General features: G+C 38.4%; 1 protein-coding gene across 6 annotated transcripts in view; it reads right to left on the reverse strand.

Annotated features, from left to right (window-relative positions):
• Nucleotides 1-14,760, reverse strand: part of ODAD2 (outer dynein arm docking complex subunit 2) — a 266,790-nt gene that overhangs the window by 229,443 nt on the left and 22,587 nt on the right. For 5 of the 6 annotated variants that reach the window (XR_002785889.2, XM_023548827.2, XM_023548824.2 and 2 more), the window contains 4 exons: nucleotides 12,946-13,141; nucleotides 12,250-12,356; nucleotides 11,713-11,849; nucleotides 9,005-9,121 (listed from right to left, as the gene is read on the reverse strand). Coding sequence is in view for 5 of the 6 variants with exons in the window: in XM_023548827.2 (XP_023404595.1) it covers nucleotides 9,005-9,121; nucleotides 11,713-11,849; nucleotides 12,250-12,356; nucleotides 12,946-13,141 (557 nt within the window). In the remaining variant the exon portion in view is untranslated. The other variant, XM_064284958.1, reaches the window with a different exon arrangement.

Consider the following 14,760-nt stretch of genomic DNA (forward strand, 5'->3'; position numbering starts at 1 on the left):
CACTTGGAGCAACGGAGAATGAAGAAGACCAAAGACACAAAGAAAATATTAGCTCAAAGGACTAAAGGATCATGTGAACCAGAGACTCCACCAGCCTGAGACCAGAAGAACTAGATGACCACCAATGACCACCCTGACAGGGAACATGACAGAGAGTCCCAGGCAGAGGAGGAGAAAAATGTAGAAGAGAACTCAAATTCATGTAAAAAGACCAGAGTTAATGGCCTGACAGAAACTGGAGGAACCCCCAAAGCTATGGCCCCCGGACACACTGTTAACCCAGAACTGAAACCATTCCCGAAGTCCACTCATCAGACAAAGATTAGACAGGACTATAAAACAAAAAACAATACACGTAAGGAATGTGCTTCTTAGTGCAATCTGATATACGAGACCAAACGGGCAGCTCTTGTCCAAGAGCAAGATGAGAAGGCAGGAAGGGACAGGAACTGCTCGACTGGACACAGGGAACTCAGGGTGGAAAGGAGGAGTGTAGGGATTGCAACTAATGTCACAAAACAATATGTATATAAATTTTTGAATGAGAAATTTTTTCAAAAAACTCAACTATATTTCTACATGCTAGCAACAATCAGAAATTGACATTTAAAAAACTTTTTACAATAGCACAAAAAGATGAAATACTGTCACATAAGTTTGACAGAAGATATGCAAGACCTGTACACAGAAAGCTACAAAACATTGCTGAGAGAAATAAGAGTTAAATAAGTAGAGAGACACGCTGTGTTCAGTTTGGATTTAAAGACTCAATACTGTTATGATGTCCGATCTCCCCAAATTGATCTATAGATTCAACACGATCTCAATTATAATCCAAGCTTTCTTATGTAGAAACTGACAAGTTGATTCTAATATTCTTATGACCGTGCAAAGGACCTAGAAAAGCCAAAGAACTTTGAAAAAAGAACAATGTTGGAGGACTTAAACCACCTGACTTCCAGACTTACTATAAAGCTACAGGAATAAAGATCATGTAGGACTGACACAAAAATAGACAAATGGATCAATGGAACAGAATGAGGACTCCAAAAATGCTGTTGTTGTTAGGTGTCATTGAGTTGATTCTGACACATGGTGACCCTATGCACAACAGTCCTGTGCCATCCTCATAATCGCTGTTACACTTAAGCCCACCGGTGCAGCCACTGTGTCAATTCATCTTCCTCTCTTTCACTGACCCTCTACTTTACCAAGCATGATGTCCTTCTCCAGGGGCTGATCTCTTCAAAGTATATGAGATGTTGTCTCACCATCCTTGCTTCCAAGGAGCGTTCTGGTTGCACTTCTTCCAAGACAGATTTGCTCATTCTTTTGGCAGGCCATGGTATATTCAATATTCTTTGCCAACACCAAAACTCTTCTGTCTTCACATACACATGAGGCGATTGAAAACACCATGGCTAGGGTCAGGTGCACTTTAGTCTTCAAGGTGATACCTCTGCTTTTCAATACGTTAAAGAGGTCTTTGGCAGCCGATGTGCCCAATGCAATGCATCTTTTGATTTCCTGACCACTGCTTCCGTGAGTACTGATTACAGATCTAAGTAAAATGAAATTCTTGACAACTACAATCTTTTCTCCGTTTATCATGATGTTGCTTATTGGTCCAGTTGTGAAGTTTTTTTTTTTTTTAATGTTGAGGTATAATTCATACTGAAGGCTGTGGTCTTTGATCTTCACCAGTAAGAGCTTCAAGACCTCTTCACTTTCAGCAAACAAGGTTGTGTCATCTGCAAAACATAGGTTGTTAATGAGTCTTCCTCCAATCCTGATGCCTCCTTCTTCATGTATTCCAGCTTCTCTGATTATTTGCTCAGCATACAGATTGAATAGGTATGGTGAAAGGATACAACCCTGATGCACACCTTCCCTGACTTTAAACCATGCAGTGTCCCCTTGTTCTGTTCCATAATTTGTTACGATCTACACACTCGAATGCCTTTGCACAGTCACTAAAACAGAGGTGAACATCTTTCTGGTACTCAGCTTTCAGCCAGGATCCATCTGACATCAGTAATGATATCCCTTGTTCCATGTCCTCTTCTGAATCCAGCTGGAATTTCTGGCATTTCAGTTTCGATATACTGCTGCAGCTGCTTGTAAACGATCTTCAGCAAAATTTTGTTTGAATGTGATATTAATGATACTGTTCAATAATTTCCACATTCGGATGGATCACCTTTCTTGGGAATACACATAAATATGAATCCCTTCCAATTGGTAGGCCAGGTAGTTGTCTTCCAAATTACTTGGCATAGACGAGTGAGCACTCCAGCGCTGCATCCGTTTGTTTCTATCACCAAGGTCATATTTTCCAACTACTGATCCTTCTTCTTTGTTTCCAACTTTTGCATTACAATCACCAGTAATTATCAACGCATCCTGATTACATGTTCAGACTGTAGAAGTTGGTAAAATCTTCAATTCCGTCATCTTTGGCCTTAGTGGCTGGTGCATAAATTTGAATGATAGTCATAGTAACTAGTCTTCCTTGTACGCGTATAGATATTATCCTATCACAGGACAGATGTTTCAATCTCAATTGATACTTTGTCAATTTCTGAGGCCATGTTTTTTCACCAATGCCTTCAGTACAGTTTGGACTTCTTCCTTCAGTACCATTGGTTCCTGATCAAATGCTACCTCCTAAAATAGTTTAATGTCAACCAGTTCTTTCCAGTATAGTGACTCTTTGTATTTCTTCCACCTTCTTTTGATGCTTTCTGCATCATTTAATATTTTCCTGGTAGAATCCGTCAATATTGCAACTCAATGCTTGAATGTTTTCTTCAGTTCTTTCAGCTTAAGAAATACTGACAATGTTTTTTCCCTTTTGGTTTTCCATCTCCAGCTCTTTGCACATGTCATTACAATACTTTGTCTTTTAGAGCTGCCCTTTGAAATCTTCTGTTCAGCTCCTTAACTTCGTTTCTTCCTTTCACTTTAGCTACTCGACATTCAAAAGCAAGTTTCATTGTCTCTTCTGACATCCATTTTGGTCTTTTCTTTCTTTCCTGTCTTTTTAAAGACCTCTTGCTTTCTTCATGTATGATGTCCTTGATGTCATTCCACAACTTGTCTGGTCTTTGTTCATTAGTGTTCAATGTATCAAATCTATTCTTGAGATGCTCCTGAAATTCAGGTGGTATATGCTCAAGGTCGTACTTTGGCTCTTGTGGACTTGTTCTAATTTTCTTCAGTTTCAACTTGAACTTGCATATGAGCAACTGATGGTCTGTTTTGCAGACTGCCCCTGGCCTTGTTCTGACTGATGATATTGAGCTTTTCCATCGTCTCTTTCCACAGATGTAGTCAATTTGACTCTTGTGTATTCCATCTGGCGAGGTCCATGTGTATAGTCACCATTTATGTTAGTGAAAAAAGGTATTTGCAATGAAGAAGTCATTGGTCTTGCAAAATTCTATCATGTGATTTCCAGCATCATTTCTATCACCAAGGCCATTTTCCAACTACTGATCCTTCTTCTTTGTTTCCAGCTTTTGCATTACAATCACCAGGAATTATCAACACATCCTGATTACATGTTCAGACTGCAGAAGTTGGTAAAATCTTCAATTTTGTCATCTTCGGCCTTAGTGGCTGGTGTATAAATTTGAGTAATACTCGTATTAACTGGTCTTCCTTGTAGGCATATAGATATTATCCTATCGCTGACAGTGCTGTACTTCAGGACAGATCTTAAAGTGTTCTTTCTGACAATGAACGTGACGTCATCCTTCTTCAAGTCATCATTCCCGGCTTAGTAGACCATATGATTGTCCAATTCGAAATGGCCAATACCAGTCCATTTCAGCTCACTAATGCCTAGGATATCCATGTCTATGTGTCCATTTCATTTTTGACAATTTCCAATTTTCCTAGATTCATACTTTGTACATTCCAGGTTCTGATTATTAATGGATGTTTGCAGCTATTATTTCTCATTTTGAGTCATATCACATCAGCAAATGAAGGTTCCAAAAGCTTGACTCCATCCACATCATTAAGGTTGACTTTACTTTGAGGAAGCAGCTCTTGCCCAGTAGTATTCTGAGTGTCTTCCAAGCTGAGGGGCTCATCTCCTGGCACTATATCAGACAATGTTCTGCTGCTATTTGTAAGCTTTTCACTGGCTAATTCTTTTCAAAAGTAGACCACCGGGTCCTTCTTCCTCATCTGTCTTAGTCTGGAAGCTTAGCTGAAACCTGTCCATCATGGGTGACCCTGCTGGTGTTTGAATACCGGTGGCATAGTTTCCAGCATCGCAGCAACATGCAAGCCACCGCAGTATGACAAACTGACAGACACACGGGGGAGTCCAAAAATAGACCCACACATATATGGACAACTGATTTTTGACAAAGGTATAAAGGTAATTCAAGGAGCCCTGTGATGCATTCATCAAGAACTCAGCCGCTAACCAAAAAGTTGGCAATTGCAACCCACTCAGTAGCTCCGCAGGAGAAAGACCTGGCAATCTGCTCCTATAGAGATTACAGCCTAGAAACCCAGTGGGGCAGTTCTACTCTGTCACGTGGGGTCCCCATGAGTCGAAATAGACTCCACAGCATCTAAAAACAATTCAGTGGCAAAAGGATAGTTTTTTCAACAAATGATCCTGGAACAACTACATATCTATATGCAAAAGAAATAAAGTGAATTTTGAACTTGTGGTTGTTAGGTGCCATCAAGTCGGTTCCACTCTAGCAACTCTATGTGCAACAGACTCTATGTGCACCATTCGCACAATCATTGTTACACCTCAGCTCATTGTTGCAGCCACTGTGTCAATCCATCTTGTAGAGAGCCTTCCTCTTTTTCACTGACCCTCTACTTTACCAAGCATGATGTCCTTCTCCAGGGACTGGGCCATCCTGATAACATGTCCAGAGTATGTGAGACAAAGTCTTGCCATCCTTGCTTCCAAGTTGCATCCTGGCTGTACTTCTTCCAAGACAGATTTGTTCATTCTTCTGGCAGTCCATGGTATATTCAATATTCTTCGCCAATGCCATAACTCAAAGGCATCAATTCTGATTTTGACCTTACCTCATACCATATACAAAAATTAACTTCAAATGAATGAATCATAGACCTCAACATAAAACCTAAAAATAAAAGCCTTCCAGAAGACAGGCTTAAAGAAAATCTTTGTGACCTTGAATTGGCAAATATTTATTAGGTACAACATCAAAGCCTCATCCTGAAAAGAAAAAAAATTGATTAGTTGGACTTCCTCAAAATCAAGGACTTTTGCTCTTTGAAAGACAGTGTTTGGAGAATGAAAATGCTAGCCACATAGTAGGAAAATACATTTGCAAATCATGTATCTGATATACACACCAAGGAAAAAATATGTAACATAATGAGCTCTAACAACTCAACAAGAAACCAAACAACCCAATAAAAAATGGGCAAAAGATCTGAATAGACACTTCCACTACAGAAAGCGTACAAATGGCAAACAAGCATATGAAAAGATGCATTTGGGAAATGCAAATCAAAACCCAGTGAGGTACCAGTACACATCTACTAAAACCAGTACCCAGTGCCGTCAAGTCGATTCAAATGCATAAAATTAAAAAGACTCACCATACCAACCGCTGAAGAGTATATGGTGGAAATGGAACTTTCATACAGTGCCAGTGTAAATGTAAAATATTACAAACCACTGTGGAAAATAGTTTTCCAGTTGCTTAACTACCATATGACCTTGCCAATTCACTCGAAGGTTTCACTCGAGAAAAAATGAAAGCGTATTTTCATACAAAGACTTGTATAAGACTGTTCATGATAATTTTATTTGTAATAGTACCAAATTTGGAAAAACCCAAACATTCATCAACAGGTGAATGAAATGAATAAACAAATTATGGTATATCCATACAATGGAATAGTACTCATCAATAAAAAATAATGAACTACTAATAGTTGCAAAACATAGATGAATCTCAAAAACATTATGTTGACTAAAACATAGTGTATCATTTTCATTATTTGAAGGTCACAGGCAAAACTTGTTTATAATAATAGAAATCAAAACAGTGGTTACCAATGGTAGGTAAAGATAAATGAAAGCAAGTATAAAGGCATTTTCTGGAATGATAGATATGTCCTATACCTTGATGTCCTATACCTTGATTGAATGTTAGTTCTATTGACATATACATTTTTCAATAATCACAAAATTGTATTGTATACTTAAGATCTGTATATTTCACTGCATGTAAATTTGATTTTAATCAAATTAAAATAAAAACACATCAAAGGAAAAATGTACATTAGATTTTTAGTTCTAATAAGGTGGAATAAAGTTCTTTCTACTCCCAATTTACTCTCTACAATCACCTCCAAAAGAGTAAGAACAAAAAACAACTACATAACTCTAGTCTTCATGAAAATAGGAAACACACATAAAAAGACAGCCTTCTAAGGAGGAATGGTGAATGACTACGGAAGGTAACAAAAACCCATTGCCATTGAGTCAGTTCCGACTCATAGCGACCCTACAGGACAGAGCAGAACTTCCCCATAAGGTTTCTAAGTCGTGGCTTCTGGATTCGAACTGCTGACCTTTTGGTTAGCAGCTGAGCTCTTAGCCACTGTGCCACCAGGGCTCCAAGGAAGGTAAACAATACAGAAAAGATGCTGAGGAAAAGTAAACTGATCTGCCCAACACTGCCCTCAGAAGACTCAGGAATTAGAAGCTTCAGGTACAGAAGAAGGTGAGGGAAATGTGGAGAGGGAAGTTGCTGAAAACAGTGAGGTTATTTCAAAGTCTCTATTGAAAGTAGTTGGGCTCCAAGAACATTCCCTAACAAAGACCCCCCAGCCTGGCAAGTCTTCTACTACTCATTCACCCCTGCAGGAAATGAGAGGTATTCTAGAAAAAGGGACCAGGGAGCTCTAGACCCAAAGGTTCCAAGCGTAGATGGAGGCAGAAGTGACCCCTGAGCCTGAACACAAGAGAATTAAGTGAAATACTACCTCATAAATGGTAAAATCTCCAGCCCATTTTCCTACCCACCTCCAGAAAGGCCACAATCAGGTTCATACTCCCCCAGGTAGGCCATCAAAGAAGTCTTTTCTGTAGAAAGTGAACCATCCCAGAGGAAAGTCTTACAGATTCTTACATTAAGAGGTCCCTGAACAAAAGACAAGGTTCCTTCCCAATCACCTTATGGTGAAGCCCCTAAGTCAAGAGGACCAACCCACAAACACAGCTTTGCTGGTTTGCTTTTTGGAGAAATTTAGAGAATTTCACACTATTATGAGACGTATACAAGAGACTAAAACAAACAAAAGGAACTTAAAGGAAAGTGAAACAAAAGTAAGCTTAAAAAAAAACTAATATACTATGGGAGAAGATAACACATTCATGAAACAAGAGCCAGATTCTGTAAAAATAAATATTCAAAAACAAAATTAAAAAAAAAAGTAAGTGCTTAAATTTTTAAAATATGTACAATATTTGGAAGATAAAACCAAGGAATTTTTTTCAGAAAGCCAGAGAGACAGACAGACAGAGGGAGACTGAAAATGAGAGAAAAGAAATTGAGAGGCTCAATCCCAGAGATCCAACATCCAAATAAGTTTCAAAAAGAGAACAGAGAGAAAGAAAAGATTAAAGACATGATACAAAAAAAAGTTTTCTAGTTCTGAAGGACATATGTCACCATTAATGAAAAACAAACAAAAACCTTCATAAAACCATAAAACCCGTTACCCATTGCCACTGAGTCTATTCTAACTTATAGCAACCCTAGATGACAGAGCAGAAACCATAGGGTTTCCCAGGCTGTAATCTTTACGGGAGCAGACTGTCGCATCTTTTTCCCTCAGAGCAGCTGGTAGGTTTGAACCACAAACGTTTCAGTTAGCAGCCCAGCACTTTAACCACTGTGCCATCAGGGCTCCTTTCACAAACCCATATTATCATGAAAATCAAGAAACACCAGGGATAAGAGGAGATCCTAAAAGCCCCTGAAGAGAAAAATCCAAAACCAACAAGTTACACAGGGGAAAAAAAAAAAAAAGGGCCTTTAAAATTTTAAGTAAAACTGACTTCAAACTATCATTCTAGAAACAACCACTGAGAAAGAAGTATAAAGATATTTTCAGTCCTGGTAACTCTCAATTTTTTTCCTCCCATATACATCTATGCCTCAGGAACCTCCACCAAAATAACAAAGCATACCAAAAAAAGGAAAACTGGGATCCAGGAAACAGAATCCAACAACAGGAAACAAAAAGAATTTACAAGATGATGCCAAAGAGAAGTGCCAGGACAAGAACAGTGGCAGTCCAGCAAGAGAACGGGGGACTCCTGCAGGGCAGGGCCAGAAAGAAACGGCCCTGACAACTTATCTCATGTGGGAACTTGTGGAGATGGCATAGTCTTGGCAATCAGCCTGGAGATAATTTAAGCTTAAGTGTTTCACTTTAGTATTACTTGCATCTCCTTTTTCTACCATCATCAGCTTTAACCAAAATTTTATTTAGCCAAATATTTTATTAAGTGATTTCTATGTCCAGCACTATTTCAAAAACCATAGAAAATACAAAAGAAGTACTTTTCTTGTCCACATACAGACAATACACTTACTAGTGACAATCCAACTAGGTAGTAATTTTTTTTTTTTTTTTCAGAAAAGAAAAAACAAAATCAAGACATCTAAGCTATATTAATGGCTGGGCCCTTTGTTCTCAGTGTTAATTAATTCAAAAGGAAAGATAAAAAGTCCTATTCAGGAAACAATTCGAAAATATATACCTATTTTTTTTACCTAAAGAAAATTAGAGAAATTCTTGAAGTACTCTGTTTACAATATTTATTACAACATATCATGGAAAAAAAAAAAAACTAATATTTAAAAGCTGTATTCAAAATTATGCAAAATTACTCTCCAATTTTCATATTTTATGAAAGATGTAGTTAAATAATATGACTTTATGAAAGTTCAAAAGAAACTATACAACTTACCTGTTTGGCCATATTCTTTGAAAACGTTGCTGATTTTTCTCTTAAAATCGTGATAAGGTCTTTATAAATTTTACCTTTTCTCTCATAATTAATTTCCCTCTCATCATCTGTTTTGCCCTTTGAGGGGAAAAACGTTCAGTGTTATTATTAATGTAAGAGCAATATAAGAACGTGATCAATATATTACAACCTAAGCACACGTACTGTTTTCTAATGGGTACAGGTGGTGGTCTTTATACAAGAAATGTATGGGCAAAACATACATTCCCCCCTAAGTTAATGTTCTCTCCCCACTCATTCATTCACGTTTACTGAGTACCTGCTATGAGCATGAAGGGGACTCTTGTTATCCAATAGGGGAGTGAAGCCTCCTTTCCTCTGCACCCTTTCTTCTACTGTGAAAATGCATTATGACATCATGAGCCTTAATGATGAGGTCATAAAAGGTCTGAAGATGAGAATGCCACCTAGGAAGGGCCTACGTGCCTGTTGATCACACTCTGCTGTTGTTCTGTAGGTAGCACGGTTGTGGTCGGCTTATTTTCTAGGGTCATGATCTCCAGTAACCATCTGCCCCTCCACCTTCTTCCATCTCGCCTGTGTCCGGTTCTCGTTTTCCCTTTTCTCCCTACCCCTATTATTCTCCTATAACAGATCACATGTATATATTATGTGCTGTGTTGTAAACTTTGTTGTAATTATTTAATAGTTTTACATTCCTTGTCTTTCGCTTTTACAACTTAATGGAATACTTAGATGTTTTCACATCAAATAAAACCATGTGTGTACATACACATACATACATATACACACCTCACACACACACACGTTTGTTTGACAGAAGCAAAGATGCCTTGCCTGACTCTAGAAAACCAAAGAAAATCATTCCTTCTTTTATTTCCCTATTTCCTAATTCAAGAGTTTACTTCTCTAAAAAATCAAAGCAAACAAACAAAAAAATCACATTTAGGTCATTTACCTTAGCTCTGCGGAAATAAGCTAAATGTGATGCTAACAAGAAACACAGCAAATGGGCATGTAAGAAAGAAGAGACGCTGATGAGGAATCAGGAAAGTGGCACCGGCATTTAGAGATTAACTCAAGCCAAGGTACAACGACTCTGCAAGCAGTGCCCCAGGATAGCTGGGTCCCCATTAAGGATGTGGGTCCTTCCTGTAGAATATGCCTGGGAGTTCCAAAGGTACACTGAAGACTCTGAGGGCAGGATGCTGCAGAGGAGAAAGCTGAGTCCCGCTCCTTCTAACAAGGTTCAGTGAATAGGTATGAGACCAATCACAAGTTTTTTAATCCAGAAAATTCAGAAGGCTATGTGCTGTTTCTCTCTTGGCTCACAACCCACCCATCCATATTCTGCTTTGTGATACTCAGGGCTGGGTGTATTTCTCTCTATTTCTCCTTTGCCAGCTTAGTTTAGGTTCAGTCAACAAGAAGCTAAAAGAAGACTGAAGGTTGAAGGAAGGACATGCTATGCTCCTTCCTGTTTACCCACTGTCCCTGTTAGAGTCACCCCAGCAACGGCCCTTCACCTCTGGCAGTGGCAGTTGCTTCCAGTAGCAACAGTTGATTCTAATTTGCAGAGTTTTTTTCCCCCCCTCACAGTCCAGGGATGCTGAACTAGGCTCGTCCCCTCAGAAATACCATTATCAGCTGATGAGTGCTCCATCCTCAAAGGTCTGGGCCCAACTCTGTCAGCTCTACAAGGATCTTCCTCTGAGCTCCCAAGGTACCGGCACAATTATGGCAGCACTGTGGGGCCAGCTCTGTGGGGCCCTCCTCTGAGCTCCTAGGGGACCAGCATAGTCTGGAAGCACCCCTTCCCCAGAGGTCTGGGTCCCAGCTTCGTGGGGCACTTCCTCCAAGCTTCTGATAACCACCTCTTCTTCCCTTGGCCCCCCAACCCTTAGGACAGAAGCTGCCATTATTACTTCTATATTTCAATGCTCCCTTCTTGCCTTTTCACTCCTTCAATATCTGAGTGAATATTCTGTGAAATGATTGTTAAAGAAGTTTTAATTTATAAAGTAGAATGAGTCACTTTGAAGCCCCTTTCTTAAAAGACTGACTTAATGACCTGGCAATGGTGAACAACGAAGCTAATTCTGAGACCATTTTAGATTTGTCCAGAAAATGCATAGCAAATGAATCTGCTCCAATCTCACAGAACAGCGTTTCATACTCTGCGGTCATATGGATATAATCCTTGAGACACACCAGCATCAATTACAGATACCTAGCTAAGGTCTAAAAGGAGCCCTCGTGGTGCATGGGTTAAGCGCTCAGCTGCCAACCAAAAGGTCAGTGGTTCAAACCCACCTGCCGCTCCGTGCGAGAAAGGTGTAACAGTCTGCTTCCATAAAAATTTCAGCTTTGGAAACCTTATGAGGCAGTTCTACCCTGTCCTATAGGGTCTCAGTGAGTCGGAATCTACTGGACAGCAACAGGTTTGGTTTGGTTCGGTTCGATTTGGTTCGGTTCAGTTTGGTTTAGCTAAGGTTGGTTAACAGCTCGGCTGCTAACCAGGAGGTCGACAGTTCGAATCTACCAGATGCTCCTTCAAAATCCTGTGGGGCAGTTCTACTCTGTCCTATATGGTCCCTTTGAGTTGGAACCGACTTGATGGCAATGGATTTGGTTTTTTGGCTTAAGGTCCAAATTCAACTGGTTTTAGTTTTAAAAAAAATACTTACACCATTTAAAAATACTCCTTCTGTGCTGCAAGTGATGCACAAAGTCTCAACATCGTGCGGTTTCACCAGCACATAACACATTTCCCCATAAATCTGTCTCCAAGGTGGGGCGCGACATCCATTTGAAAACTCATAATCTGAAACCAAGTGTCAGTCAGTTAATAGGAGTTCCTTAGCCTAGAGTTTTGTAAAACGTGTTGGCTTCAAAACATAGATATTACTGAAAATTTTTCATTTTCTTAAATGTAGCCATTGAAGCATTTTTAAAAATATAACTATGAAAGTGTACATGACATAGGAGTCCCTGGGTGACACGAATGGTTAAGCACTCGACTACTAGCAGAAAGGATGGCGGTTCAAACCCACCCAGAGGCGCCTCGGAAGACACGTCTGGCAAGCTGCTTCTGAAAGGTCACAGCCTTGAAAACCCTATGGATCAGTTCTACTCTGACACATGGGGTCGCCGAAAGTAGAAATCAACTTGACGGCAATTAACAGCAAATATATAACATAAAATGAATCTGAAAAGATATAAACCTGAGGTATATTCGATAGATTCCAGGACTGTTTGTTCTCCTTTTCCTGAGTAACGTTTCAGCAAATCTATATCGTTCTTAATGGCTGATGGATTTAAACGTATTTCTCTGAAATAAACATTAAAAAAAATAAGTTTAAATGCTTTAAAACAGAATCTATAGAAAACCCATGAAAATATTGCATTACATTGGGGAGATATCTCTTTTGTAATTAAAATTGAAGTTTATTTTAGCCAGGTTATAATCTTGTTGTAACAGCACTGGTAAAACTTTGAGAAATTCATGATTTGCACTTAATGTGACATTAAATATATTCAGCTAAATATTTATTTCATCACTTAATTGTAAGTATTTTAATCATCCCAGAAAAATAAACACGTTCTGGACTACACAAGCTCTATATTTGCATGATAACTGAATCATTTATATAACATTCTTAAGAGTCTTTGAAAATAATAAGGCCACTTAATGTCTTCAGAATTAGATGAAGCCTCACTCAAATGTTTTGGCGATGTGAACTGTAAATTTTAATTTTTCAAACCATAACCACCCAATAAAACTAAAATTTTGTTCCAGTAAAATTTAATGTTAAATCAATAGCAACAGCTCCCGTGTTTTATTTTTCATGCGTTTTCTCTAAAATGCTGAAAGCAATTTTCAGATAATTTTTAGAAGTTTCCTTTTCAAAAAGACTCACAGCGCAATATGTTTTAGTGAATAATTGAGTAGATGCATGTCCAAGTGCTGAATCAGCATGGCAACGTTCGTCTTAATCTCTTGCTCAGGGTCATCACCTTTGGTCATTTTATCAAGACCATTGAACGTAGATGAGTCTTCTCTCTTGGTTGTACTATAATCCGAGCCCAGAATTTTTACTACAGGGTCTCTATTAGCTGACAATAATAAGTAAAAATTCATTAACAACTAAAAATTATTCTCTTGGCTCCTTTTAAACAAAGAATAACAAACCCTTTAAACCCCACTCAAATGTGTTACTTTCATTAAGCTTTCTCTGACGGACCCAACTATGATTAATCTCTACTTCTGAGAGTCTAGTGTACTTAGCAATTTTCTTACAGCTCTTGAGATGTTTTATAATTACCTTGTTTTATATATATTATCTATCTATGTCCTCTAACAGGACCAAGGACAAGACTTGTTCATTTGTTTATTGATGCTGGGGCATTCATTGTTCAGAATAAGCACTCAATAAGTATATTAGCAACTGATTTCAAGATAAAGAAATACTGGTTTCTTTAGAAAACTCATCACTGGAAGTGTGTATGTGTGTACCAGTGCTTAGTATTCAGAAATGGTTTCTTCCTAAAATGGTATGTTTCTCTCAGCCTACAGATCTATTGCCAGTCTTTCCCACCTGTTTAAACTGCTTTGATTCTTAACGCGTTTTGATGTTAGTTAGAAAAACAAATCTAACCAGTATTTACATACATACCAAAATTATAGTGAGAAGCTCAAATACCAACCTAATGATCAAGGCTTACATAAGATGTGAATGTTGACCCTAAAGGTGTTAAAAACAGAATTTGGTAAAGGTCAAGGGACGGTATGACTGAAAAGGAGGAAGAAAGCAGCAAAACTCCGTTTATAAAGGAGGAATTCAAGTAAAAGATGAAAAAATATATTTGCACTGGGAGAGGGAGAGGGAAACGCCTTTGAGACTATTTAGAAAGTCTGCCTCAGTTAAAATAAAGAGAAGTGTAGTGGTGGCATTAACTCTCCAGCAGGAAATGGGTTACGACACCAGAAAATAGCATAAAATGCTTAGGGTTGAGGAAAGGACTGCATGTGGGGAGGAGCAAGAAAATATCCATTTATTGAGCATCTCGACTTATCAGCCTTATGGCTTTTATCTCATAAAGATTTATGAAAAGAAACGGTAAGTGAATTCTGGGGAAAGAAATAAACCTGACTACCAAATCACTATGTAACGTGAAATCTGGACCTACAACTAGAGGGTATACCTACAGTCCTATAAGGAAGGGCAAAATATTCCAAAGAGTAAATATTTAGCTAAACTAGAGATATGGCAATCTATGTGTTAAATCTACTCACTAAGCTGAATTTAATGAACAGCCATGCATCTATTAGCTATTTCACTGAATTCATTTTTTACTGTCAAGATTCCCTCCCTCCTTAATAAAGTAACTTTGATGCATAAAAAATAGAGAGCCTAAAATACGGAAGCGAAGGACAGAGATTTAATTTTAAAAAAAAAGAGGCTGCTGGAACATCTAGAAAGAAGATCAATAATAACATAGAGGACTTGAACAACACTATAAACCAATTAGGCATAACAGACATATATAAAACACTCCACCCAACAATGGTACAATACACATGGATCATTCTCCAGGACAGATCATATGCTAGTTCACAAGTGTCAATAAATTTTTAGAGATTGAAATCATGCAAAGTATCTCCTCTGATTACAATGGAATATAACCAGAACTCACTAACAGAGGAAAACTGGTAATTACACAAATATGTGGAA

This window comes from Loxodonta africana, chromosome 4 (assembly GCF_030014295.1).
Source record: "Loxodonta africana isolate mLoxAfr1 chromosome 4, mLoxAfr1.hap2, whole genome shotgun sequence".
Classification (NCBI taxonomy): domain Eukaryota; kingdom Metazoa; phylum Chordata; class Mammalia; order Proboscidea; family Elephantidae; genus Loxodonta; species Loxodonta africana.